This window comes from Diadema antillarum, unplaced genomic scaffold (assembly GCF_040938485.1).
Source record: "Diadema antillarum isolate AM-2024a unplaced genomic scaffold, OU_Dant_1.0 seq00000463_RagTag, whole genome shotgun sequence".
Lineage (NCBI taxonomy): Eukaryota > Metazoa > Echinodermata > Echinoidea > Diadematoida > Diadematidae > Diadema > Diadema antillarum.
The window spans coordinates 1,244,256-1,272,092 of NW_027271434.1; the positions used below are offsets into that span (position 1 = coordinate 1,244,256).

General features: G+C 36.0%; 1 protein-coding gene across 1 annotated transcript; it reads right to left on the reverse strand.

The window, feature by feature from the left end:
- Nucleotides 1-27,837, reverse strand: LOC139733219 (MAPK/MAK/MRK overlapping kinase-like). The gene is made up of 13 exons (XM_071644057.1): nucleotides 27,710-27,837; nucleotides 26,471-26,585; nucleotides 23,336-23,425; nucleotides 19,483-19,553; nucleotides 18,490-18,568; nucleotides 17,495-17,543; nucleotides 15,526-15,611; nucleotides 13,640-13,732; nucleotides 12,624-12,725; nucleotides 11,231-11,407; nucleotides 3,666-3,819; nucleotides 1,630-1,836; nucleotides 1-438 (listed from the first exon to the last, which is right to left on the reverse strand). Exons 1-13 carry the CDS (start codon nucleotides 27,714-27,716, stop codon nucleotides 355-357), a joined length of 1,314 nt encoding a protein of 437 aa, XP_071500158.1. The 5' UTR covers nucleotides 27,717-27,837; the 3' UTR covers nucleotides 1-354.

The following is a 27,837-nucleotide window of genomic DNA, read 5'->3' on the forward strand; positions in this document are numbered from 1 at the left end:
ATCTGAGGGGATGCGAGTGAATCCTATATAAAGATGACTACGTCCAGCTGAAGTCACAAGATGGAAGGTCAGGCAAAACTCCATGTGGATTCCCTTTGCAACTGATATCGACCTTTACAGTCTGACGGGTATTCTGTGGATCCCCCTCTATCAAGGCCAAGCAATACTCAAACATAATATGCTGTCTGCTCCTCACATTCAGTACACCACTCCTTGGGGGGCATGCTTCACAAGAACAATCAACAGTCTTGAAGTCGTGCCCAACATAGGCACATCATGGATAAACTTTGTTCCTTTGAAAAGTAGTCCTCTTTGTATAGACCCCTGTCAAACCATCGCACCTTTACTGTCCTATCAGAATTGAGCTCCTTTGCTCTTATGAATTTGAGGCAGCTGAAAGTGTCCATACACATTCTTGGAGGCAGCAGGCTGGTATGTCTGGAGGGGACAATCAAAAGAAAAAAAAAAGAAGACAAATCGATATTTTTAACTGCAAAGTTCCCAAAACAACTCTGAAATTAACATATACGTACAAACACATCTGCACATAATATCTAACACAGTTCTTAACTAATCCATCTATTTCATATCAGAGTGAAAATCATTTGCAATTTGTAAGTGTCAAGGAGGCATCCAAGTGTGGCTTTTTTGTTTGTTTTGTTTTGTTTTTCTTCAGACTAGACCCATTCATGTTCAGTGCATGAATCTCTAACCCAATGAGTCACATGATATGTGCATTGTACTGCCCTCTTTGGCATGAATGAGAAAGGTGAGGACACCTTGAACATTTGTGTATATGACCTCTGTAAACACACCTATGCTATTTCACATCTTGTGTATAGTATGACAGTCAACCACAACAATAGGTCCCAGGGGAAGCTGCTGATAATACATATATATAACATTACTGAAAAAATGTTCCTGCCAATATAATTCTCTCAGTACTGAATGAGCCATATAATGCAGAGGTCTCTAATTACTCAACTTCACTAACTTGTCAGCAGGACTTTTTGCTGATATTGGTGGAGGAAAAACCACTCGCCTTAATTGAATATGAAATATTCATCAGCTGGAATTAAAATTATCCCATAATTCTATAAGAACACAACTCTCCACTGCCACCTCTATATTTCAATATACCAGGGGCCCGTTTCATAAAGCTTGTCACCAGTGACAACTGCCACATTTCTCTGACAAATTTGCTGTCAGTCAATCCTATGCAAGGATTTCAGTAGCTTGTCACATCTATGACAACTTGTCACTGATGACAAGTTTTATGAAACGGGCCCCGGTTGATGCCTTAATGCTACATTAAATCAGACAGAATTTTTTGCAAAAATTTGCCCATTCGCAAGAGAAACAAAAACTTTGATGTTGTATGCAACATTGCCAATTTAAGAATATGTTATGACTCCAGCAAATAAGAGGTTTTTGAAAATCCTGCAAACCAAACAAACAACTATAAATGAACCCCCCTCCCAACAAAAAAAAAATGGTTAAAATGAAAGAAGACGTTCACTCTACCTAATGAACTTTAATGATAGGACTTGATAGGTCAAATTATGCAGCAGATTAAGACTATATTTGTAAGAAGAAAAGGTCAAAGTTTAGGACTTGTTGGGACTATACCTTGCCAGCATGGTGTTTATTGTAGTGGGTGTTGGCTAGACTGGGCAGCATGCTCTGTCGGTTCGTGTGCAGCTTGGGGAAACTGGTGGTACCAAAGGACTGCGTCGGGTAGGTGCTGATGCTGTGAGCCACCTTGGCATTCTGCACCTTGGGCAGCACTGAGTTGGAGAAATTCTCACTCTCGTGGAGCTTGCTACCAGCTTTCCTCTGGAAAAGTATTAAAAAAGACCCAAATATGATGAAACATGATGACCCTAATATCATGACAGCCAGCAACATTTCTAAAATCTATATCTACTGTTAAATTTTGCAGTACAATGTACCACTGAAATCCTGCAAAGATGTCTACTCATTATCTTTCCGCAGGGGTGTGGGAATACTTGTACGTGTAGAAAGAAGAAATCTGACAATTTTAAATTGAAGTGAATTAAACTGTCAACATTTCAATGCATTTGAATCCCAGAAAGTCTGAAAAGAGGGTTTTGGGCAAAGAAAACAAAAACATGAAATCAGAGTAAACTCTGAACTCTCACATCCCTTTTGCTGATACAAATATATAGTTTGAAAATGTTTTACAACTCTTATTTTGTGACACTGTTGTAGATATATGCACATACCTTTGCTTAGAAATGCATTACTGTACGAGCTGAAATGTTCATAGTGGTTTCGTTTTCGCAAATTTTGCGAATCGCCTTTGAACCTCGAAAATAACAACACGCGAAAAATAACAACGTGTGAATAACTAAGTTCAGTTAGACCCTCACAACCACGAAATTAACAACACGCGAAAATGTCCTCCAAGTAGCAATTCGCAAAAATATCTGTACGCGAAAATTTCAGCTTGTGCGATACTTGCATCTTGAATCATCTGGAAAAACTTTTGGAGATTGCATTCAAAGAAGAGTCAGAGAGTCTTGATACCAAACATGGATATAGACAATCCAAATATCTACTGGTTTTCTGAATTTTGTGTCTTAGTGAGGGACAAAACAAACAAATGAAGAGGTACCATCTCAAACCGGGCAAAGTGAAGTGTTTACTGAACATCATATTGACTTTGGGGTTTTTTTTCCACTGGGGGGCAAAGAAAACATTAAAAGATAATAAATTTATCATGTATGATAACATTCGCTCATTAGTCAACAACTTATTGTATGCTTATGTGTGCTTACGTGTCATTATCCTGGCGAGCTCCTACTGGTGTTAACAAAGGTGTGAAAAGGTAATTGGAATACAAATACGACAAGGCTGTTTTTTCTGCACTTGTCGCGGCACCTCCCAAGCCTATGGGAGAACTAAAAAGGCGTATCTTCATCTTGGAGACGGAACATTCCACATCAAATGAGTGAGACATAATGGGACAGAACAGAAATGTTGTCATTTATTGTAAAACCAGAAACATTTATGGCATGAAACTTTCAGGAATTGGCAATGCAATCCACATGCATTGTGTAGACAAAAAAAAAAAATTTTCATGTGAATTTTACTTTTGCCAATCCTGGCTTCTTGCAAAATTTGTGGAAGTTTCATACACACAAATATTTTCGGTTTTACAGCATTGTCCTTCAAAGGGATGGTATAGTTTTGGTTGAGATGGGGGATTCAGGTTTTTACTTTATGTGAGATTATCAGAAACCACTTAAGAAATATGACAGAGCATACAATTCTAAGGGAAATTTAAAGTTTATTTGATGAAAATTGGTTTTGAAATGGCTGCAATATAATGAAACAAAGTAAATAAAAACAAAGTGGTCCTAATAAAAGGTGGGTCCCACCTTTTATTAGGATATGCTTTTGGATATCTCATCCCTTTTAAAACCAATTTTCATCAAATAAACTTTGAATTCCTCCTAGAATTGTATGCTCTTTCATACTTGATAAGAGGTTTCTCATTATCTCAAAAAGAGTTGAAAACCTGAAACCTCATTTCTTTCACAACTAAAGGCCTACTATCCCTTTAAAGGGGAAATGATTCACTACAAAAAGACACATATCATTCAGCTTAAAGGGAGAATGTTGAATTTGTTTGGCCTTACCCTAGCCTTCCTTCCAGTCTTGTAGGTTTCAATCTCTGTCTCCTTCCCCTCTGGATGACTCTCCTTTGCGGTTTCCTCGGAAACCACAGATGCCTGGTCTCCCGCCTGCGCTGCCTTCTTCTTTTCCGCATGCTGCTTCTTCTTGTCCGCATCTCTGCATGCATTGGAATTAAAGGCAGCCCAAGTTTTATGCTACGTGTCTTATTTCTGGTTGTTGTTGGTTTTTTTTTCTTTTCACACATTGACATGATAACATTGACATGATACTGCATATCACCTCAAACAAAGTCTGCAATATCTGGCTGCACGGGTAAGGTCTCCATCATAACCAAAATCAATTGAAAAGATGATACTGTGGTCATGATAAAACTCTCTTTATAACACATTCCTTTTAAACTTACTTTGGCACATTTTATATCTTGTAACAAAATAATGGTATGAAGCTACTTAGCCAAAATGGCTTCCTGCAAAATACCTCTTGCACATAATTCATCTCATTCCGGTGCTCTACTACATGCAGTTAGGATTAAAAAAGTGAATAATTAATTTCACCCTCACATGCTCACCATATTAAACTGCCATTTCTAATGTGTACAGACAGGTTACTGATAGTACATGTAGTAACAAAGTTAAGTAAGTTCAGATTTTTGGCAAGCCTTTCTGATCACCACATCTCTATGGAAAAAAAAAGTTGATATTTGGTAATAAAGAAGTGCTATTGTGTTTTCTTGTCATTGTTGTAAATTGGAGTCTTTGAATTTTCTTCCAGTCTTGCCTGAGTGTTAAAAGAAAAACCTAAAAAAAGTTCAATCAGCTGATGATTAAATGGGCATCAGATACATCCAGATGTATGTGTACCATGTGATCTGCCTTTGCTCTTGACTTTTGCAATTCTTGTTATAAAATCCAGGTAAGTTGGACATATCTACCTCTTAAACACAAACACAATGAAAGAGAAAAGGGGGTCAAGCATATATCACTGTGGAATAGAATCCTCCAAACTTAATAAGTTACTCAATAATTTAGCTGAAGAGGGAGACCCACATACTACAAGCTTAATCAAATCATGATTATCTAATCTAATCTGCATTACACATTGCTCTTTTTATCACACAAGTGTGATGAATTACAAAGTATGAAAGGTGTTCAATGGGACACTATTCTGAAAAATATGTCTGATACAACAAATTCTTATCTCTTTGTCATTGTGATCATGCTCTTCTTTACATCAATCTATGACCATAAGAGATCACGCATCTTTCAAAGAATTACATTAAAAAAGTCAAAGGCATAACTTTAAGAATGCATGACGAAAGACCACATGTAGTGTTAAGTATTTGATTAGACATATCTACTTGATGTGATAATGAAGTCACTATTTGCTGATTCTCTTCTGCTGTCACGTTTTGCTACACAACTTTTAAATGCACTTTCCAGACTTCTTCGTTTATAGCAAAAAGGACGTAGGTAACATAACCATTTACTTAATTGCTGATCCTACTGGCTTCATTTAAAAAACTATTATTTAAAAAAGAATTCAAAACAGTAGAATTATACATTTTTTCTTCCCAACGAACTCAACGCATATCTACTTGATGTGATAATGAAGTCACTGTTTGCTGATTCTCTTCTGCTGTCACATTTCACTACACAACTTTTAAATGCGTTTTCCCGACTTCTCTGTTTACAGCAAAAAGGACGTAGGTAACATAACCATTTACTTAATTGCTGGTCCTACTTACTTTATTGAAAAAATCTAATATTTAACCTTTTTCAAAACAGCAAAATTATTTTTTTTTTCTCCCACAAACTCATTTGTGGTTTCACACTTTGAGGCATAACGGGACTGAAAGAAACGACAATATTTCAAATAAAAAATTCTTGACAATGACAAATGACATTTAAATGAACTCAATGTCTCAAAGTTGCGATGAAGGACAATGGAATCATTTCCATATTCTTATCAAACTTTGTGACTTTATCATAGACCAGTCAGATAATCAGGTCTTGGATTGTGCATTCTTCCCAGATATTTCATAAAATCTTTGCATACTGTCACTGACAGACTACTACATGGTAACTCACAATTTCTGCATAATTTCTGGATATTTTTTTTTTTCTAAATCACTTAAAGGCAGCCGATCGCCATCCCTAATGGTACGTAAACTCCGAACGACCGAAGTTTGTGCATGCAATTGCGCAATGCTACCACTGAGACAAGTGTGTGTGTGTGCGTGTGTGTGTACGCATCATACACAAACATTGTCACCGCGAGCTGCGGTGATTGGAGGAGAGAGGCCAGAAGACGCTGCGGCGTGTGTGTGTGTGTGTGTGTGTGTGCGCGTGTGTGTGTACGCATCATACACAAATATTGTCACCGCGAGCTGCGGTGATTGGAGGAGAGAGGCCAGAAGACGCGTGGCTCTTTCGGCCTCTCTTCATGTGCATGCGCACTGAGAGTGTGCGTCCATTCGGAAGCTCTCGTGGCTCGCTGGGACAGCCATTTTGGGTTAGGAGATAAGCACAGGGAGCTCTCTTGTAGCCTACCGTATTTTCGCTGACCCATTGAGCCAGCGCTATTCTCATTCGGGGGTCACTACATTTGATACAGAATGGGGGAGGCAGCGTGTTGCGTTCGTCTCCGTGCCGCACAAACCACTCGCCACGACTGAGTGTCTTTAATGAATAAAAGTCTTACCCTTTGTCTGAACGAGCACTGCCATCACATTTGAATTTAAAAAAAAATCTTCATCGCCTTCCCCTTTCTCTCTTAATCTTCTCTCCATGATTTTCCAATCATCTCCTAACCCTCTCCTTCTCATTTCCATTTCATCTTTTTCCTCACCCTTTCAAACCTTTTTACTTGATTCTTACTCTATTCTTCCTCACAGATATCCCTGTCTCCTATACCTATATCCTATGTGACTGTATTTATGGGAGGGGGGGGGGGGTGGGGGGAGGAGGCGTCGTACTTCACTGGGCTAAGACCTCCTTATTTTTTTTTCCATTTCAATGTATAGTATTTCCTGTGTTTTATGTACAATTTCAAGCAGTTCATTATTTTACTTCATTTAAAAATTCTGTTCACTTCATCATGTACATGCACATGCATTCTCTTTACCATTGTAATCTGGGGGCTTTACGCCTTTTCGAGCTATCGCTTTTTGTAGTCCCCGTTCTCCTCATCAATATTTCTTTTTCTTTTTGCTGTGTTGATCTCACAATGTATTTGTTTTTATGATGATTGAGATGAATAAACGAATTGAATTGAATTGAATTGAATTGAATATCCATCTCCCTCAGTGCAACCTCAACTTCCAGCTCACCACCTCCCTTTGACCATCTTTACTTCTAGCTTTCCTTATACTCTCCCTGTTACTTTCATTCTCCACTCTCCTCTTTCTAGCTAATGTTTTCTTCTGCCCCCCACCCCCCCCCAAAAAAATAAAACAAATCGCTTTGAGGACTCTATTCACATGGTACTGCACACCTCTATTCCTGTTAATCAAATTTATTTCCCACTGAGGAATGCAGTAATATTTTTGCATGATTAGTTTTTCGCGCTGCACAGCTCAAAAAAACACATTTGCAGGTTGTTGAATTCGCGCTGGGGAATTGTCAACCCATTCGCAATGTGCAGAGAAAATAATTGTGAAGATATTTTCGCGGGTTTTAGAATTTAAGCTAACCAGAAGTAGTGTGAAATATGCAAAAATTAATGTACCAAGAAGATTTCTGCATTTACAATAGCATTATTCAACAAAACATTTTAGAAGCAGTGCTTTCATTGATTATGAATCTATGGATATCTGAATATATACCTTTATCTATTGCTGTATATATCCAACTCAACTGGTGCAACAACGACAATAACAAAAACTCTCATGGATCATTGTTTCTTAATTCAATCGCTTGCCTCCCTAATTGTTATTTCTTTCAAATTCATCAGTTACATCTGCTTGAATCCCTGTTTTCATATACTCTGACATATATCACATTTAATGAAATATATAGAAAACATCTTGCAAATTTACAGGAATGGGTGACAAATTCATACAAACTTTTTCAGATGTGCTTTACATGTTGAAAAACACTCATTGAATCAATATGAAAAATATTATCCTACTCCATCAATATCACAGCTAAATACAAGATAAAATTTCTTCCAGTCTTATCATTAATTCATTTAATTCAAAACTATTTGTTATCATTATACTTAAACTTCTTGCATATTTGCAATTTTAGACAATCAGTCTCAAATGAAGGTCTCTCAGTGCAGGGATATCAACATGAAACTTGAAGTTTTATGGAAAAATAGGCAATATATCACAGCAAGGTTCAACACTACTGGTGGCCCCAGATGTTGCATCACCATTATTTAAAAAATGATGTCTTTTGGTGGCCCAAGTGAGCCACCAAAAATTTGCTATGTGTATTCATTGTTTTCATATGTTTTTCTCACCCAGCAAAGGGAAGAATAACTCGCAGCTCACAGACTGCATGCATTTCAGCTAGATGCCTCTGCAAAGGGTTGCTAGGTCACCACTTTATAGTCTTAATGGCCAAGCTGAGTCTATTTTACTGTCAAAGTTGGCCAAAATATACATTTTTTGATGGCCAAATTTAACTGCCAAATTTAATCTATATAAACTTGATGCGTACATGTAAGTGTACCCTACAGTCTCTGTATTTTAAATACAATCATTCTATGAATATGTTGTGTCAAAGGAAACAAAATCCTATTTATGCCTCCATTTATAATTTTGATATGTTAGACTTAATAAACTTAGTCACAGTACATACCATTTGATGCCCTTTATCATACAAGCCAATTTCAACACAATCCATAACATCATGGTTTATAATTGTCTGAAATCTTTATTAAATCAGTTCAGTTTGTAAATTTTTTTTCTTGTATTTCCTTGTCACAGTACATCATTTTTGAAGCCCTTTAATACACTGCAAATTTTAAAATTATCATGATATATAATTATCTAAATGCTTTATTACATTATTATATTTTAAATGTTTTTCTTAATTTTGTGGCCACAAAATTTCATTACTGGGTCGCAAAAAAAACACACACCCAAAACAAAACAAAAGAAAACAAGATTTGATGATTTTGGTGAATGGGCAGGGAAAAGCTTAGAGCCGTGTTACTAGACATTAAATCTTAAAAGGACTTAGAATAAGATAAATTGCCTACAAACATGAACAGTTTCTTTTCTAAATATCCCAAATATCCTAAATTCTAAAAATGTGGACACGAAGAAGGAAAACTGCAAATACAATATCAACCAAAATACTACCAAACATCTTATTCATGAAGGTGTTTTTTTTTAATTCAATATTGTTTTAAGTTAAAATGCATGCAGTCACATTATTTTCACACTTTGAATGCTGAAAGGAAGTTAAGTGAAAAAAAAATGCAAAACATACAGGGTCTACGAAAGCAATAAATTGTTGGAAGTGTAGAAAACTAATATTCAAGAAACAGTGGAGGCATAGCAAATCCCAAAACATCAGTATTTTTAGGAAATAGTCAGTGTCATCCTTCAAGGCATTACATTTGGAATTGAGAAAACAGTATAAGCATATTTTTTATGCTTATCAGTGTTGTGCAAAAATGGAAAAGCTTGCTCTTATTAAAAAAAATGCAGGCAACATGAGTAATAATAGAATTGTGGGTCTTACCTACAGTAGTAAGAGAGAATGTGTGGTTCTTCATAATTGTATCCCATTGAAAAAAAAAAAAACAGATCTGCCTGACGGAATCACTCAAAAAGTATGACAATCACGCCAACAAAAGCTGCCCATCACACCATCCTCACAAACCATGGCATTTCCACTGTCCAACAAAGGGTTCCGTATGCTACTACTGTCAAATCATAAATCCATCGGAGGGTAGAATTCACATCATTTAAGTCCAGAGTTGATAGAATACCACTGAGAAACAATTCAGAAAGCTGAGATAGATATAATTATGGAGAGTCCAAGATATTTCAATGCCACATGCACGAAGAGGAAAGAAGCGATGCTACTGAAGCAGCGACCAAAATGCGAACTTCCAAACTATTCCTCACTGATAGTAACTCTTAAATGGGCAAACACTGGGGTACTATGGGAAACCGTGCCGGGTTCACTCCCTGCGGTACTATGGCAAGAAAAGCGGACGCACTGTCACCTACTTTGGGGGGAAGCTGGGGAACGAAAATGACGCGTCCCTTCACAACAAGGTCAATGAGTGTGGGCAGTAACCATTATCTGGCGGTATCGCCCAAACACAAGATAAACATTGGATTTATCTAGTATTGATTCAAGCATGGCCAGGAACCCATCTGAGGAGATCCCATGAGATGTTCACTAATACAGTTGTTGGTTTACAGGAATGACGCAATTCATGTAAGCTGCTGTTAGTCATTAAGCTAGAGAAATTCAAAACATAGAGTTTTTCAGGTGCATCATATTCAAATAATATCACAAAATATACAGAATTTCAAGATAAAAGATCCAGATCAAATAAAATTAATTCTATCGTACATATATGTACATAAACACTTGTGTTTGGGCAGATTTGTTATTTGAAAAAATAAATAAATTTTAAAAAAAGGAACCCAAGCTTCAACAATACATTGCGGAATGCTGTTATGGAAACAAAATAATGCAAATTTTAAGAGTTGTAGTAAGTGGCAAAGTCCGATTTTATTTTCAATTTTAGCATACAAAGTTAAAAACTCTGTCATAAAATGCAAGAGTTCTTAAAAGCAAATATCAGCATTACCCCTGCCCCAACAGCTTTCCGGTCCTGGGCACCTTTATAAATGCTCCATCGTTTCCCTCTATGTTTGGCAGTTAATAGGCTGTACTCATTTATCAACAGCAAGCAGGGGTCTTATTCTCAGTCTGGTGACCCTCTGGCTATCTTTAGACAGAACAATCAGATGCATGTATGTGTATCTGACCACGAGCCACCTACTTAACACAAAATTGCATGTCCATCGTCCCCAAAGCAAACACAGAGTCTTGTAGCTGCACAGTGATATCTTGTAAGTGTGTTTACTCAGCACTGGACACTCTGTCACCTCATTACTTGAAGCACTCTGACTATTGGTCTTGATACTCAAGCTTAGCCACCAACCTGCCTGTAACCATACACCCACCCCCCTCCCACCCTCTCAATCTAGTGGGTAGAATTTTAAATCGTAACCTTACTTCAATCTACATCATATATGACAATTACAGAGATCTATTTCCATGTGAGATATTCCTTCCTTTTGTGGAGGTCAGTAATGCGCAATGAACTCGCATGAAATTACATAACCACATCAAGATTGACAGCAACATCTGTCTATCAACCAATCACTTCCTCTCAATCTCTATCTCGCTCTCATATATACATCATACACGTACATATTCATAGAACATAACGAGATATATATGATAAGACGGTAGATAGACAGATCAATGCAAAGAGAGACAAATGAAGAAATAGATATGCATGCAAGGGATTCATGCGTCTCAGACACTCAATCAATCAAACTGACACAATGACACTGCGATCTCACCTGAGTTCCTTGAAGTAGTGGTGCCGTATGACCTGCTTGGCGGTGATCCTCTCATCGGGGTCATACGTGCAGAGTTTGTAGATCACCTCGACGCTCTGCTGCGAGGCGTGGGGCAGGAGCTTCTCAATGCCCGTGCCCTTCTTGGACGGGAAGTTGTAGTTGATTCCTCTCGCTTTGCTGCACGGGCACAAAAGCGCAAAAATTTGTGATGACAATGCTGCCAATACCAACTTGAAATATAATAAATAATAATAATAATAATAATGATAATAATATTAGTAGTAGTAGTAGTAGTAGTAGTAGTAGTAGTAGTAGTAGTAATAATAATAATAATAATAATAATCATAATCATAATAATAATTAAAAAAAATAATAATAATAGAGAATGAATAAACACTACTACTACTACTACTAATAATAATAATAATAATAAAAATAATAAATAAATAAATAAATAAATAAATAAATAAATAAATAAATACTATTACTACTACTACTACTACTACTACTACTACTACTAATAATAATAATAATAATAATAATAATAGTGGCTACTTGTATAGCGCACAAGTCCACCTTTCAGTGCTCATTTTCCCTACTTAAAATTCCTACTAAACATTCTGGAGGAGCTCTCACCAACTTCATGTCAGAAAATAATTCATTCTGTGCATGGTCTACTGAGTTGGCTACATCACTGTAACATTTTCCTCAGCAAACCAAGCTTTATTACTTTTCCTACATCGGTATTATCTAATGAGGTGTACACATATGTAACCATTCAAATGATCTGAAAGAACTGAGATACTAGTATCTTGATATGTCATGCATAATGTTATTAACCAACTACAATTGTATTCTTCAACAGAAGTCGCTTTAAATTGGAAGAAAACTACAAACCGACCGGCTAATATACCAGTAAAATGTAAACACCTCATCCATTTCTTTTCTGTCAACAGTTAACACAGAGACTCCAACCCCAAGCACCTTCTGATCTGGAGATTCTCCCGCCTGAAACCCCTAGCAAACGGGAGACTCCAAGTTTATGTGTGCAAAGCGCGAAGTTCCTAGGGTTATAGATGCTCTCTGGTGCTATCTAAGGCTTATTTTTGCAACATACGATAGAAATAAGTAAGAAATCCTTTCCAACAGGAGACATTGAGCCAGGGCGGGAGAAATTAAATCTCAAAAGGGAGAACGGGAGATTTTGCAAAAATGGGTTTTCGGCGGGAGATCTCCCGTTGAAAACGGGAGAGTTGGAGTCTCTGTTAACATATCAATTTTGTGAAACATCTTAGCTTGACAGAATGAACGTCATTCATGCTAATGCAGCAGATTATTATATAAATGCCTGTGAAAGAAGTTATGAGTACATTTTGCACAAAACCGGACTTACTTCCTGAATTTGTTGAGAAGGGTGGTGTCTGGCGTTCCCATGACATCGTGGATCTTGGCAATCTGGTCCACTTCATTGGCACCAGGAAACAGTGGGTGCAAACTACGAGGATAAATCACAAATTGTGACATGAGCCTCTAGGTCTTAATTGCCGCAAGTCTCACAAACACATTCCTGTCATTTCTGGGACTGTGTTCCTTTTATTTCTCTATGATGATATGATATGACTTTTTTTATCATAATGTGTATTATTTATTGTAAGTGTTTGATAACGTAGAGTAAATAGTTCTCTTTCATTGAGCCCTTTATATGAACTGAGATAAAAAGTAACAATAAATTTTCGTTCATTATACTAGTTCTTCTTGGCAGCACAATATATAAGTTCCTCTTTCAAATGAATGAAAAAACAATAAATATATATATTTCATATTATTTTTGGGCAAACTGAAAGACTTTAACTACTTTCAGGCATGGTAATATTTCTCTAGTATTGCATATGCAGTAGACCTCTGAGTTGCCAAATCATGGATGAAAAGATGATTTATAACTTCTATCTTATAGCAAAATTGCTCAAAGACTTGATAAGCTACCTTACACCGAACTCTATGACTCGCATATCTTCAACTATGGAAGTTTTACACATATTCCACATTCTCACCATAAGAATTAAGGCTTTCCATTTAATAAACTCCATATGATCACACAGAATTTTTACATCTCAGCATTCTTAACAAGATTTCTGAAGCAGGTCTTATAATTACATCAGTTTTTTTCCTTCACTTAATATAATTTCACAAACTTTCTCTCTTTCATAAACATCACATCTTCACTATTTCTTGGTCAGATTCTGATTTCTTAAAACATAAAAGAGACTGAATGAATTCTCATTTTCAAGGCATAAACTTTCACACTTGATATTGGTACTATAATACTGGTATAAACAACAAAACATGTTCCATGCTTGATCTTCTTTCATTTTCAAAATAATTGCATGATACAAATAACTGGACAATCACCTTAGAATTTCAAAGAAGACACAGCCTACGCTCCACATATCCATTTGGTAGGAGTAATACCCGTCTGTTAATAAGCACTCTGGAGCACGATACCTGTTGTCATGGAAACACACAAGGGAAGTGACGATAGGGGATATTGTGTGTACATAGAATTGAATCAACAGAGTACAGAGTATGCATATCAAAATTGCTTTTGGCAAACTGCTATTCTTTGATACCGAAGCAACAGGGGTCATGTTTGTATCCATGGCAGGAAGTTGCCCTTGTGAATTCCAAATCAATAGCACTCTTACAACCGACATTACATTTGCATTATGTTTATAGAATTGCCATTTTCTTTTCTTTCCCCCTTATCATGCTCACTCTATGTTGATTGATTTTTCTGCTCTGCATGCATGGTTACCCTCCAACTTTTTTTTTGTCCTACAGCTGTACAAGTTTGCTTTTGTCTCTTTTGCTTCATGTTTCTCTTGCTCTGTTCTTCTTTTTTTTTCTACACAAGCGACTGGAATAGAGCTGTATCATATGTCATAATTATTGATTTTCTTTTCTTTTCTTTTCATATCATGATCATCTCAACTTTACCATATAGATTCAAAATATAAATTAAACCTTTTGCACAGATGACTCATAAAGAAAACACATTAAAACATTAAACAATGTCATCTTTTACACATTTACATGCAGAACAAAGCAATGCCTCTATAAGACGAATGGATGCTTGAAAAAATACCAGAAATTCATCCTTTTTTTTTTCCATATTTTATCTTTTCTATGGTACATTGTAGGAAAGGAGCTGACCAAATGATACAACTTATTAACAATTTTTGATTTTGCACCATCTTGCAATGAAACATAGCAAAATCTATCTGGGGTTTCATTGGATGTTTTTTACATCTCAGTGGTGAACTTTCAGCCCATATGTACATTTTCTTCATGCAAAAGACCTTTTCTAAAGTTTCACAATGTTGTTAAAATGAATTGAGATCATTATATATGACTGATAATAATGCCATCTTCATAGCAACCATGTGTTGGAATGTATATTCTTACATTTGGTATCAAAAATAGCTCATGATTGCAACTTTTATATGGTACAAGTAAGAATACATATTAATGATTTGTTAAACCAGAGGGCAAAAAATGGGTGGATTGATTTTTTACATTTCCTTCATGCAAAAGACCTTTTCTAAAGTTTCACAATGTTGTTAAAATGAATTGAGATCATTATATATGACTGATAATAATGCCATCTTCATAGCAACCATGTGTTGGAATGTATATTCTTACATTTGGTATCAAAAATAGCTCATGATTGCAACTTTTATATGGTACAAGTAAGAATACATATTAATGATTTGTTAAACCAGAGGGCAAAAAATGGGTGGATTGATTTTTTACATTTCCTTCATGCAAAAGACCTTTTCTAAAGTTTCACAATGTTGTTAAAATGAATTGAGATCATTATATATGACAGATAATAATGCCTTCTTCATAGCAACCATGTGTTGGAATGTATATTCTTACATTTGGTATCAAAAATAGCTCATGATTGCAACTTTTATATGGTACAAGTAAGAATACATATTAATGATTTGTTAAACCAGAGGGCAAAAAATGGGTGGATTGATTTTTTACATTTCCTTCATGCAAAAGACCTTTTCTAAAGTTTCACAATGTTGATAAAATGAATTGAGATCATTATATATGACTGATAATAATGCCATCTTCATAGCAACCATGTGTTGGAATGTATATTCTTACATTTGGTATCAAAACTATCTCATGATTGCAACTTTTATATGGTACTAGTAAGAATACATGTTAATGATTTTTTAAACCAGAGGGGAAAAAATGGGTGGATTGATTTTTTTAATGAAACTTACCATCTTGTTGAGATGTATTCTGTGAATGGCTGTTTTGAATACACACTCCGACATGAACCAAAGTCAGCGAGCTTCAAGTGGTCGTCCTGTGGTAGTGGATACGGCAATAAAAACATCAAGCTCACATGAAGACATGATGGATGAAATACATTGGTATTACTCCTCGAGGACCAAAAACACAAATATCTTGGTTGTCGAGCAACCACAGACTTCCGTAGACTAGACTCTTCACTCGGTCTTCTGAAAGCATTACTCGATTTTTAAGTCAACACTGGCTCGCACGCACAGTAATGACTATTTTTCTATGTTCTTTTGTGATGTACTTGTATGCTTGATATACTCCTCATAGAGATCCAATATCAGCGTCTCAATAAAGACTGTCAATTGAAATAGATTGCACACACACAAAAAAATCACAATATCATGATAAGAAATTGTATTTGTAAATATTCTTTTAGAACAAAGTGTGTCATGGAGGAAGTACAATTAACAACATCTGCATGAAAAATAAAATTATGAATAAATTATACCATGTACAATGATCACTCTTCAAGAAACAGAGAAAGAGGGAGAGATAGAGAGAGGAGAGGGACAGAGAGAGGGAAAGATATACTAGTAGTCATCCATCAAAAATCCCCAAACTAGAATTTGTCAAAATGTCATTTCCCCCAGAACAAAGCATTCCACATACACATGACAAATGTTGTTTTCACATTCAAGAGCATTACATTTTTTTCTTCAATACACATCCCTTTGGCAAATAATGCGCTTTATTAGTGTTTATTGAGGTCTATCGCAGATCACTACATCATGGCCGGGCAATCAATAAAAGTTGACGGCAATCAACACCGCTAGCACGGTATTGCTCATGCACTTAGAACATGCAGGGATAACACAATTTGTTGTCATGGTGACCAACGTACCATTTTCCCCCCATGCGGCGAAGAATTTGAGAGAGCACTTATGTGATCAAGACAAGGGTGTGTTCACATTTCAGCTGCGGACTGTAGCATGTGATGTGCTCACTCGTGCACAGAATTGGAGAGTATTGTGAGGCTCTGTAATTGCATTTACCCTTCTAATTGCTAAATTGATGCAAGTATGGCTTTTGACTCGCATCAAAAATTTACTTGCAAGTCAATACAAAAAAGAGAGAGGGATAGATGCACACAGAACTTTATGCTACAATAACTACAAGTTCCTGGTTTTGTGTATGAACATGAATGCGACTGCACATTAAAAAAAAACCACACACACACACATGCACACATATTGCATGTTTGAATGGCTCTCTCACTGACAAAAATGACATGATATGCAACTATATCAATAATGTTTACTTTATATCTGTCATGAGTGCATGAAAAGGGACAATACTTAGTTACTTATATTAGTTTACTAAAGTCAATACCATTTGTTTTACAATGATAATGATTTAATAATTAGCAGAGTGTATGACCTTGATGTCACTGCAATAGCTACTGTAAAAGCTTTTAATTTTGTAAGGGTTTAGTTTTTGTGAATTTCTTGAATCGCTGTTGGGCCACAAATTTAACAACATACAAAAATATTGACACCCAATGCACTGTGGAGTGAACAGACCGGCATTAGTGCACTTATGATAGCCTCGGTATCAAATCACAGAAAACATCTCACGAAAATGTCTAAGACCTCCTCATTCGCAAAAATATCTGTAAGTGAAAATAACAGCTTCACAATATATAGCACATGACATGCAGTGTAAATGTCCCCATGCGCTCACATCTGCTCAAACAAACACTGTCAAAGTAAATATCCTCAATCTGTCAGTAACTTGTATTTCAGTGAGAGTAAACACCACATCTTTTTGGGTCATTAAAGACTATTTGTCTTTAAACAGATTTGAAGATCCCCCTTGGATCTAGTCTCTGATTTCACAAAGTCACTCTCATCGCTTTACATCCAGTTGGTTCACACAAAGTGCACTTACTCGTATAAGGACGTTCTCTGGTTTCACGTCTCTGTGAAAGATCCCATTTCTACAAAACAAATACAAGATTTAAAAACAAATAACAGTCAAAACGCTAATAGCATCGAACTGGCAACAAGAGTGCAAGTCGTGGGCGCAGACTTGCCATCGCCATGGCAACAAGACATCACTTGGTATATGGCAAGCAGTGGAGTATAAAAAATGCAAATGGCACACAGCGGCAAACACCTGATTCAAGTGTAACTGGGTGATGTACCGGGTAGCTTCACAGAAACAAAGAGGATCAATCGTCAGAGTACAGTAACCCCTTAGAATTTTTTTTTCTTAAAATGTGTCTCTTGTTCCTGTATAAGTTATTTCGAACATAATTGTTGAAGAATAATTTTTGTCATATAAAGCGACAGCACAAATGTCATTTCAATGAAAATTTGATTGCTATCAGCTGTAACATAAATAATCATATTCATAGTTGTAAAACATTAACTTAATCATGTACTTCTAATCTTCATTTAAAATGCTAATGGACTTTGTTGAATACCTATGTAGTAGCACACATAGAATCAGCCACATTCAAGTTTCTTAATTGCAAGAGATGCAATATGAGTCAAACTGATACAAATTCACATCAACCTATTCACAGAAGATCCCATTAAATTCCACACATTTCCATGCAAGGAAATTCCTTGCCTAAAACTGTATACGCCATATATTTAGACTAGCGAGTCTAAATTTTTGCAAAATGGGACTTCCCTCCAATTTCAAGAGTGGTTCATTTTGCGATCATAGAGTACTGTACTGAATGGAGAAATGTACAATTGTATACCGGTATGTGTGCGTCATATTCATATCGGGATCAGAGTCATTATTTTCGCATGTCTTTAATTTCGTGAATATTTTTAGCACCTGACTCGTGAAATTCGCGCAAATAAAAACCTCACGAAATATTTGGCGTATACAGTACTATATAGATGCAGTACTCTCCAGTTATCACTTACCTATGCATGTGTTCTAGTGCCTTGATTAACTGGAAGATGTAGTTCTTGACTTTTTGTTCTGGTAAGTAGTGCCTCCTCCCTAAAAAAAAAAAAAAAAAAAAAAAAATGTATATATGTTTGGAAAAAATCAGATTACAGTGTATTTTCAAATCAGATTAGTACCCAGTCTAAGATGAAATGCAAGGAGAAAGCTAATGCACTGCTCCAATTAAGATTTCCCCAAGTGCACTTAGCCTTGCATATCTGTCATAACAACATCAACACACACCATGTCACGGATAGGATAAAGCATGCAATATGTTTGCCAAGTGTATACAGCCTGTTCCATTTCTTTCAAAATCTACATTTCATCATGCTTTACACACAGTATATTCGTACATAATATCTTGACCTGAAGTTCAAAATGTGCATACTGTGTTTAAGATCTAATATTTTCATCATCATTACACAATATTTGGATGATAAGTCATCTTCACTTTAAATTCAGTAATGTGATTATCTTTTCCTTTCATTCTATGTTCAGCTGTACAAGTTCTAAGTACAAAGTATTCTATTTTATATGAACAAACAACAATTTATAAAATTACATACATTGTATTATAATCTATCCTTCTCACTCATACTAATTAAGTACACAAACAAAGTAGGAAGCACAGGCAAATGAGATTGGCACTTTATGTACTTGGAACTGCTCACTTTTCATTAAAAAATCTAAGAAATCAAGTCATTGTCAGTTCAGCTGAAATTACGGATACTGTTCTCTTGTCAGTAGCATATCATCATACAAATCATTCAATGTTCTCATATTTGTAGCCATGAAAAATTACAATAATGACTGCAAAGCTGTATCACATTTCTCTGGTGGTTTTCTGAAAGTTAATTATTGCTTGATCAAAACATTGGCCAGGAGCAAAAAAAAAAAATTGTTTGATAAAATTTTTTTATTCTCGGTTGGCTCAAGCCTTCTGTCACTGCTTTGTGACATTAACTCACCTCGTATTAGTTCATAGATGTTCATGTCCATCAGTTCACATATTAGTGAGAGGTTGCCCGTTTTCCTGTCACTGTTAATGTAAAAATACAGAATGAAACATTGTCAAGCATATTTTGAAGCAAACTTAAAACACGTAATTCAAGACAGGTTAATGCCAAACTCAGGTTTGCATAAAACTTTTTCTTTAAAATCTACAAAGCTGATAATTTAAACATGACCAGCAGAATCACTCTACACCATATTCATGTACAATATTTTCATGTTCTATGATAAAATTACTTTTGCTCAAGTTTAGGAATAGCATAAGACATTCCTAACATTGTATATTATGTAATGAAAAACTACAACTTAAAGATTTCAATTGCAAATGCTGTATCTTTCAAATACCGCACACCATAAAATGATCACGCTTATTGCAAATAAGTTCACTTACATGAAATTCCTAAAGAAAATATTCCTAACATTTATAAAATATTGTCAAGCAACTACATGATTGCTCTTTACTGGTCATACATACAGTACTACAAAGAAGTGAATTAAACATGCTATCTACGAATCTGGCATTAAGAGGACTATGTGGAAGCATTCCAAATATTCAATGAGGTACAACTGCAATCACAAATATCACAGTGAAAGTCTACAGTGTATATTTTTTTAAGAAAAAGAAGAAGTATAACACATACAGTGAAGATGGTACAATTGTATGAGATATATTTTCCTGATCTGCATGGAATGATGAAATAACTCAGGCTGTACGCAGATTGTACTGTGCATGCCATGTTTGAGAAGCTTGAATTTATACATGTACCAACATTGCACCAATGTTCATGTCTACAATACACAATGAGCACAGACTTTTAATATCATGCAAAGTAACTTGAGGGTAGGAGTTGGTGTTTACAGGAGACTTTAAAACTATGTGAACATTTAGACCAGTAGCCTTCTCCTCCAGGAAAAGCAAATATTGACCACGGTTCTTTCTTCCATCAAACATGCTTATTGGAACATACAGTACTCAAACTGTCTAGATGAAACATCACACATTGTAAATATCATGTATTCTTCTCTTTTGAGCACATCAGCTCTCATCACACCATTATAGCAAGTATGCATACTGTTTGCTTGTAAATTATTCATACGCTTGTTGATTTGACTTTAGATGTCCATTTTGCAGCAATGCAGAATATCTGTTCTTGCTTCTATTGTTTTTCACAGCAGGAATTAATCTTTTCATCTTTCTCTTACAGTACAATGGCAAAGAACTGCCTGTATACTAGTAAGTACAGCATTTTCACATACTGGTGTACCATAGATTTGTAGTGCTAGTAGACAAACTCTTGCAAACAAGCTATTCTCATATAAGGGAGCCTATAAAGCAATTCATCCTTGGAATTACAGTACATTGTCCACCAAAAAGATATGTTCACATCTAAAAATTCATGGAAGCACTTTCATAATGATCAATAGTGTAAAAGCATTTTTCTTGATTTACATCTCATCATTATGATTTGTCTTAATTCTTCATGCAGTTTACAGATATCTAAAAAAATTATACTGCATTACTTTATTACAGTGAATCTTTCTTTTTTTTCACTGTACATATCATGATATCAATGGAACAAGATACATGCATTTAATATTACATAGATTTGATAGGGCAATAAACTGTCTGCCATTGCAATTGCTTTTCTTTTTAATCAACAAGGATGGGTCCATCTTAAAAAACTTTACAATTCTTATCGCATATATATGCCAGTGTTAACTATAACTGCCATGGAACTAGAAAAAACTGAAGCTCCCAAGCCAAATACAATACATTTGAAAATATTCATTGCTCTTAGGGACAGAGCTTACATAATGGCAAAGGCAGGTGGATTATCACACTTTACAGGAAAACTACAATACCAGCCTTTTGTTTTGAACCTGCCTGGAAGGACTGAGACATCTCTATTCAGCACTTTCCTGTACCACAGTTTGTGTAGATGCTTTCTCTGACAGAAGTGGGCTTTGTTATTCAAAACAGAGTGGCTTTCTTTTATCTGCCAGGTAGTGCCACCGCCTGCTGCGAGGATTTCGCTCCCTTTGTATCTAGGATCAACTGGTGTCATTATTTCATTGGCACTAGCCGCTGGATATCTATACCTCTTTTCTTGCCAGCTACGTACAGCTTTGATGAACAAAGCACACCTAAATTTGCGCTTCAGTATTACTATTTTGTATTTTCTGTCATGCTCAGCTGCAAACTGAGTCTCAAAGTTATCATGAAAATATATGCCTTGAATTCTATTACAAAATGGCACGCTTCTGCGAAATTGCAAAACTCTATCAAAGTTGAATATAATATTCGTGGTTAATTACTCAAATATTTCTGATGCCTTTTTTTTTTCATTACATGAAAATGTTTGTCATATCATTTGTCAATTGTTGTACATGTACACTCAGCATTGATTCACTGATGTTTGTCAGACAGAAGTTTATGCTACATGCTGGCTACATGCATATGCACTGCTGTAGATGTATGTCCTTTGGATGCATTATCACTAAAAAAAAATCATACAAATATAAGTACATGAATTTAATAAAAATGTACTTGTACTCCACTTTTACTTGCTTCTACATGGGAATAAGATATCAATAATAAATAGAAACATCAGTATCAATTGGTTTTGTCACTAAGTACTTGTGCACAGTATAATGCTAACCTTTTTATAGTGCTGTTAACACAAGTTTCATGAAATCTATAATATCAAACACATCACACAGTAAATTTTACATTCCTTCTGCTTCAAAATTTCATACACTAGCAAAGTTCTTTCCTCTCCCAAGACATGAATGCCACAGGACAAGAGGTACAATTGTACTTAAAAACAATCAACATTGCCCAAATTAAGCATGCAGTAATATTACATTGAGCTGGTCTTAGTATCCCAAGCCTCATCTTCCACCTGCGTAATATCCTCTAGAAACAATTTGTTTTCTAAATTGGCAGCCTTCTTGCTCTCAAGGTCTAGCACCTGTAAATAAAAGACTGAGCTTCCTGGCCTCAACTCACATTGCAGAGCAAGAGACAAAAAAACAAAACAAAACAAAACAAAACAAAACAAAAAATCGGGGGGGGGGGAGGGGATTACAAGATAAAAATATCAAATGCAAGCTTTACAAGAACTGCAATGTACAATATGTAGTTACTTGTGGTTGATTAAAGCATGGAGCTACAAGGTAATCCCTCTACAAAATCCATCCAACTGGGTGCACAACTTGCTTTCCTTCAAATTTAGAGGGACTAAACTTTATTGGTGAAGGGGAAAAAAAGAAACACAATAAATTTTCACCAGTTTGAATAAAGTAGCACTGCATATGGTACTGCATGGTAGTCCTACGATTATTAGGTGCATGCACATAAACACATGCACACACACAAATCAAAACAAATGTTTTTTTATATTCTTTTTTATTCATGCTCCATATTCCACATTTCATATTCAGGTTTTATATTCCATTTGATTTCGAAAAAAATATGCTTAACACAACAGTCAAAATTGCACAAATGTATAAGAACATATAATATAATGATGTGTAATATCAGGAACTAAAACACAATGGTACACTGCAGATACCGAACTTGGGAATGAATGTGCATCTATTTATTTTATTTTCTTAAATATACTATAATTTTAAATACTGCTCATCTCTATGGGAATTCTGTTTAACCCATTGAGGATGGGCTGATTTTGCTACAACACGCATTTCCCACGGACACCTGCCCGAGTATACTCGGAACTACAATGTACATGTAGTATTCAACAGGTTAAAATGCAGGTTTGGGACTTCTCAAACTGTTCTGATACTCACAAGATGACTTCTTTGAGTTCCAAGATGTTGGCATGTGGACTCAGTCTCTTCATGGCCTGGATCTCCCTTAGATTATTCACCTGTTCCAGGCTACAGATGGCAGAGGAAAAGAGATAAAATTCATTACGATGTATGAGAAGTACACCTTGGTTACATTTTCTTCTCACATGCTTTTGGTACTGTCTGCACAAAATAATCCACCACTAAAATAACTGCAATTACATTAACAACAGAAATGATGATGATGATGACGATGATGATGATAATGGCAATAATGATAATCATAATAATAACAACTAATAAAGCACCCTTCCACCGATCATCTTGCTCTTCCATAGAGATCAGTGATTACCACCCACTGAAAAATCACCCAATTTCCCAATATAAAAGCCTTTGTTACGTCATAAGCCCTCAGCTACGCGGCGCGCCTCGCCCTAGCAGAAACTAGAGCATGCACTTTAGTGGGCGCATAAAAACCTAAAAAATGCGCAGCTTGAACTTCCAAGTTCATTGACCCTACCTGCCAAAATATTGAAAATCCTTCATAAAATCCATCAACATTTCCGCATCACTACCAAAATTTAATCATCTGTTCCTGTGTCATTCTCAACCTTTTCTGCAAGTTTCATCCAAATCTGTGCACAATTTTTTGAGTTATTTTGCACACAGACAAACAAACAAATAAACCAACAGTAATGAAAACATAGCTTCCTCCCTTGGCGGAGGTAGAAATAACAATGCGCAAAAACAACTTTGAAACAGACAAATTTCAAAAACAGGATCCAAACTTCTTTAAAATTTGAGGGAAATTTCCCCTGAATTCTAGACATCGATTGATGCCTTAATTTCTTCATGGCGTCTCTTTAATTCATATTTTCACATCACAAATCTTATCATACGCAACAGCGCTCTCAAGGACAGAGTGCTCAAGCATAAATACATGTATATTGAAAAGCTCTTTGTTACTATGACAACAGCAAAATATAAGTGTAAGTTGTACACCTGGCTCTAAACCAAGTTTCATAAAGGCCATTGTCATGAAACAACTGTGTGCAAATGGGCATGAATAATAGATACATTACATTTGAGTATGCACATATAATATGATGGGAAGCAGAGAACTGAAAAAGTGCACATGTGTGATGGTGTACACTGTAACTATTCTTGAGATATACAAAGAGATGCTTGGTGGTACAAAACTTCAAAATTGCGTTAAACAAATACATACTGCTACTGAACGTTTTCGACGTGCACTCTTCATACGTGCGGTTTCTACTCCGAAGAGTGCACGACGAAAACGTTCAGTAGCAGTATGTATTTGTTTTAAAACGCAACTGTAACTATTGTTACAGTGTACATGTAGTTACACATGACTCCAAGTCAGTTTCATGAAATCAACATATAAACCGTTACCTTTTGAACATGCACTGTATCATTAAGACTGACTAGCTGAAAACAGCAGGGGTTATAGAAGGGGCAGTTGCTTCTTTCCCCCTTTTTAAACTAAGTGCTTTTGTTTAGAGATAACAACGCAATTATCATAAAAGATGAAGTAGAACTTGACACAAAATGTTATATCTAACTATCTAATACACTGTACTTCATATCACGACATGTTAAAATGTTAAAAAACCAGAGGGAATATGGAGCATCAGAAGAGTACTTGTACTTTTGCTCGACCCCATATATCACAGAAGATTTTCTGTCATGCAGCCTTGATTTCTGGTTAAGACATCAAGGATCTTTGCGTGCCAAGATCAATGCTCTTGGGAGAATGTGGCATTGAGGCAGACCAGCAAATGCTTGCATTATTGATCACCAGTTGACAAAATGGAGGACAACAAAATTAATGATGAAATGCAGCACAAATGGATCTGCAACGCTGCGCGAACTGATTGCACCTTCAATACAAAAGGGATGTGTGATGGACTCTCCTTCCATCAATTTGTGTAAAACGAAAACAAAATAATTAATCATAATCCCCAAACTTACAGTATTGTCTCAGTATTGAATTTATATCAAGTCATTGATGATCAATGAATATTACAGAATCAAAACATACAGTGTGTACTTCTAATGTGCACATGATTATACTTCTGTATTGACCCTTGAATACAACCATCTGCTATAGGAATCCATGGTATACCAGATGCCATCAGTTAATCTACCTCATAATGTACACTATAAATGAATGCAATATACAAACGACTTTGATATGTACAGCATTTTAGATTTGTATGTACAGTGTACATAACTATTACATACTGTATATCACAAGTACAATATATATATGCCTCTGAGCCTGTTCACTACAGGGCCGGCGGAACGTTTTCAAAAGCGTGGGGGCCCACTTCAGGGTTTCATGAGCTAACAAGCAAAAAAAAAAAAAAAAAAAAAAGGTCCTCAGCTCCTCTCTCCCCTCCTTGATGTTAGTAGCCAATGTCCACAAACTTGATCCCAAAATTTGTCATACAATGTAGCCAAACAGTAAAGTGTGCTGAGATATACGAGTGATAATTTTAGGGCATTTTTGCTTCATTTTGAATGAGAATTTCATTATAACCCTGTCAGTTATAACACGGGTGCACTGTATCAAGTGAAAAGTGAACCCCCCACCCTGAAAAAGGACAGTACAACAGGGCCGGCGAAGTGTTTTCAAAAGTGTGGGGGCCCACTTCCGGGTTTCACGAGCTAACAAAAAAAAAAAAGGTCCTCAGCTCCTCTCTCCCCTCCTTCCATTTCCAGGTTTTTTCAGCTGACAAGCAAAAAAAAAAAAAGGTCTTCAGTGGAAAAACATAACCTCATCGTGCTCACACTTCAAGATCTCTAGCTAGGGCCTATTTTACTTACGTACTTCCAGGTTAAAAAAAGTGTGGGGGCCCAAAGTGATAACACCTTATGTATTCCTTTGTATGGTGGCACAAAATGTGTGGGGGCCCGAGCCCCCACGGTTCCGCTGGCCATGATACAAATATACAGTTAACTGTATGTTCTACAACCACTAGCCAAACCTGTCATCATCTGGGAAGTATTTAATGAGGCACTGTTATTACACCCTTCAATCCACATGTTACAGTACAGTATACAATGTATGTAAACTGTAAGTATAGCATGTACAATGATAAATGGGCATACCTCTGATAATTCTGCTTCATCTTTTTACATGCATAATACGTTCCATCTTGTATTTGCTGGCACTTCAGCACTTCTGAGAAGGTGCCCTCACCTTTCTTCCCCAAGATGCGATATTCTGTTTGAGAGACAAATACAGTGAGAAATGTATCCAAATATACATAACAATTCATAAACATATACAGATAGGAACATAGAGGTATATACATAGATAGGAACTTAGGAAGCGCAAATCAAAGTCGAAGATAAACAAATAGATAAATAGATAGACGGATGCATGGATGACGGAAGATGACAACATTGTGAGTATGATACTCACTTGGTCCATCAGAGGTAACAGTATAACTTCAGCGTATCGAATACAAGATATCAAAGCAGTAATACACTGAATGACTTCATATACACCTCTAGGAATATACTGTGTGACCTTATCCGAGATTCTTGAAGAATGCTGAACATTGTTTCACGAGCTTCCAGTTCTTGCTCATCTACATCTGGTCTACAACAATCTCATCCTTCCTTTTCCTTTCTTTTCCTTTTCTTTCCTTTCCTTACTGAGTACAATGTTCATACATAATCTAAGTTAAATTTTATGGGCATATAGTTCTCCCACATTCATTATTCTATCGATGATATTTGCAGAAATATTCTTTTATTATGTCACTACATATATATTAAACAAAACATTATTTTGACAGTGATTTGGTTTTATGGGAAGGCCATTTTTTTTTTCCAAATTCAAAACAATTCTGAAAGAAGCAATATTCACACTACAATAACACAGTTACTTCATTGTGTTTACATAAAGAATTTAATAAAGAATTCAAGAAAAAATGTCGACTGCAACGAACCTTTAACTTGCATACTCCACCCTCAACTGATTAAGATTCAATCTTTGATCAATATACTCTATCAATCAATCAGTGACAAAATGCTGAATATCCCTTTGAACTTATGTGTCCACGTATGCAAACTATATTCGGTGATCTCTTACTCTATAGCAATAATTATGTCGAATTTGGCAGGATCATTCCGAAAATCTCTTTGACTAAATCACACATACACCTGTAAAACCAGACAGACACATCCCCCTTCAGCGCGGGGGGCCGTGCCAGCCATCGATCTCCATTCACGGCGAAAACACCGGTGCCACAACGTTCAGTGTGTACACTAGATACAGTGATCTCCACGAACAATCTCAGGTAAACAGTATACATGTAACAAAGTGCGCGAGAAACTTACTGTGCATGTTTTCAGTGATTAATATCCACTGGCATGGCAGAAAAAGGACAAGATGGCTGATCCTACGGCATCTAGCGTTAGAATTCCGTGGAATCTAACGTCAAGAAGATATCGACGGTCGTCTAGAT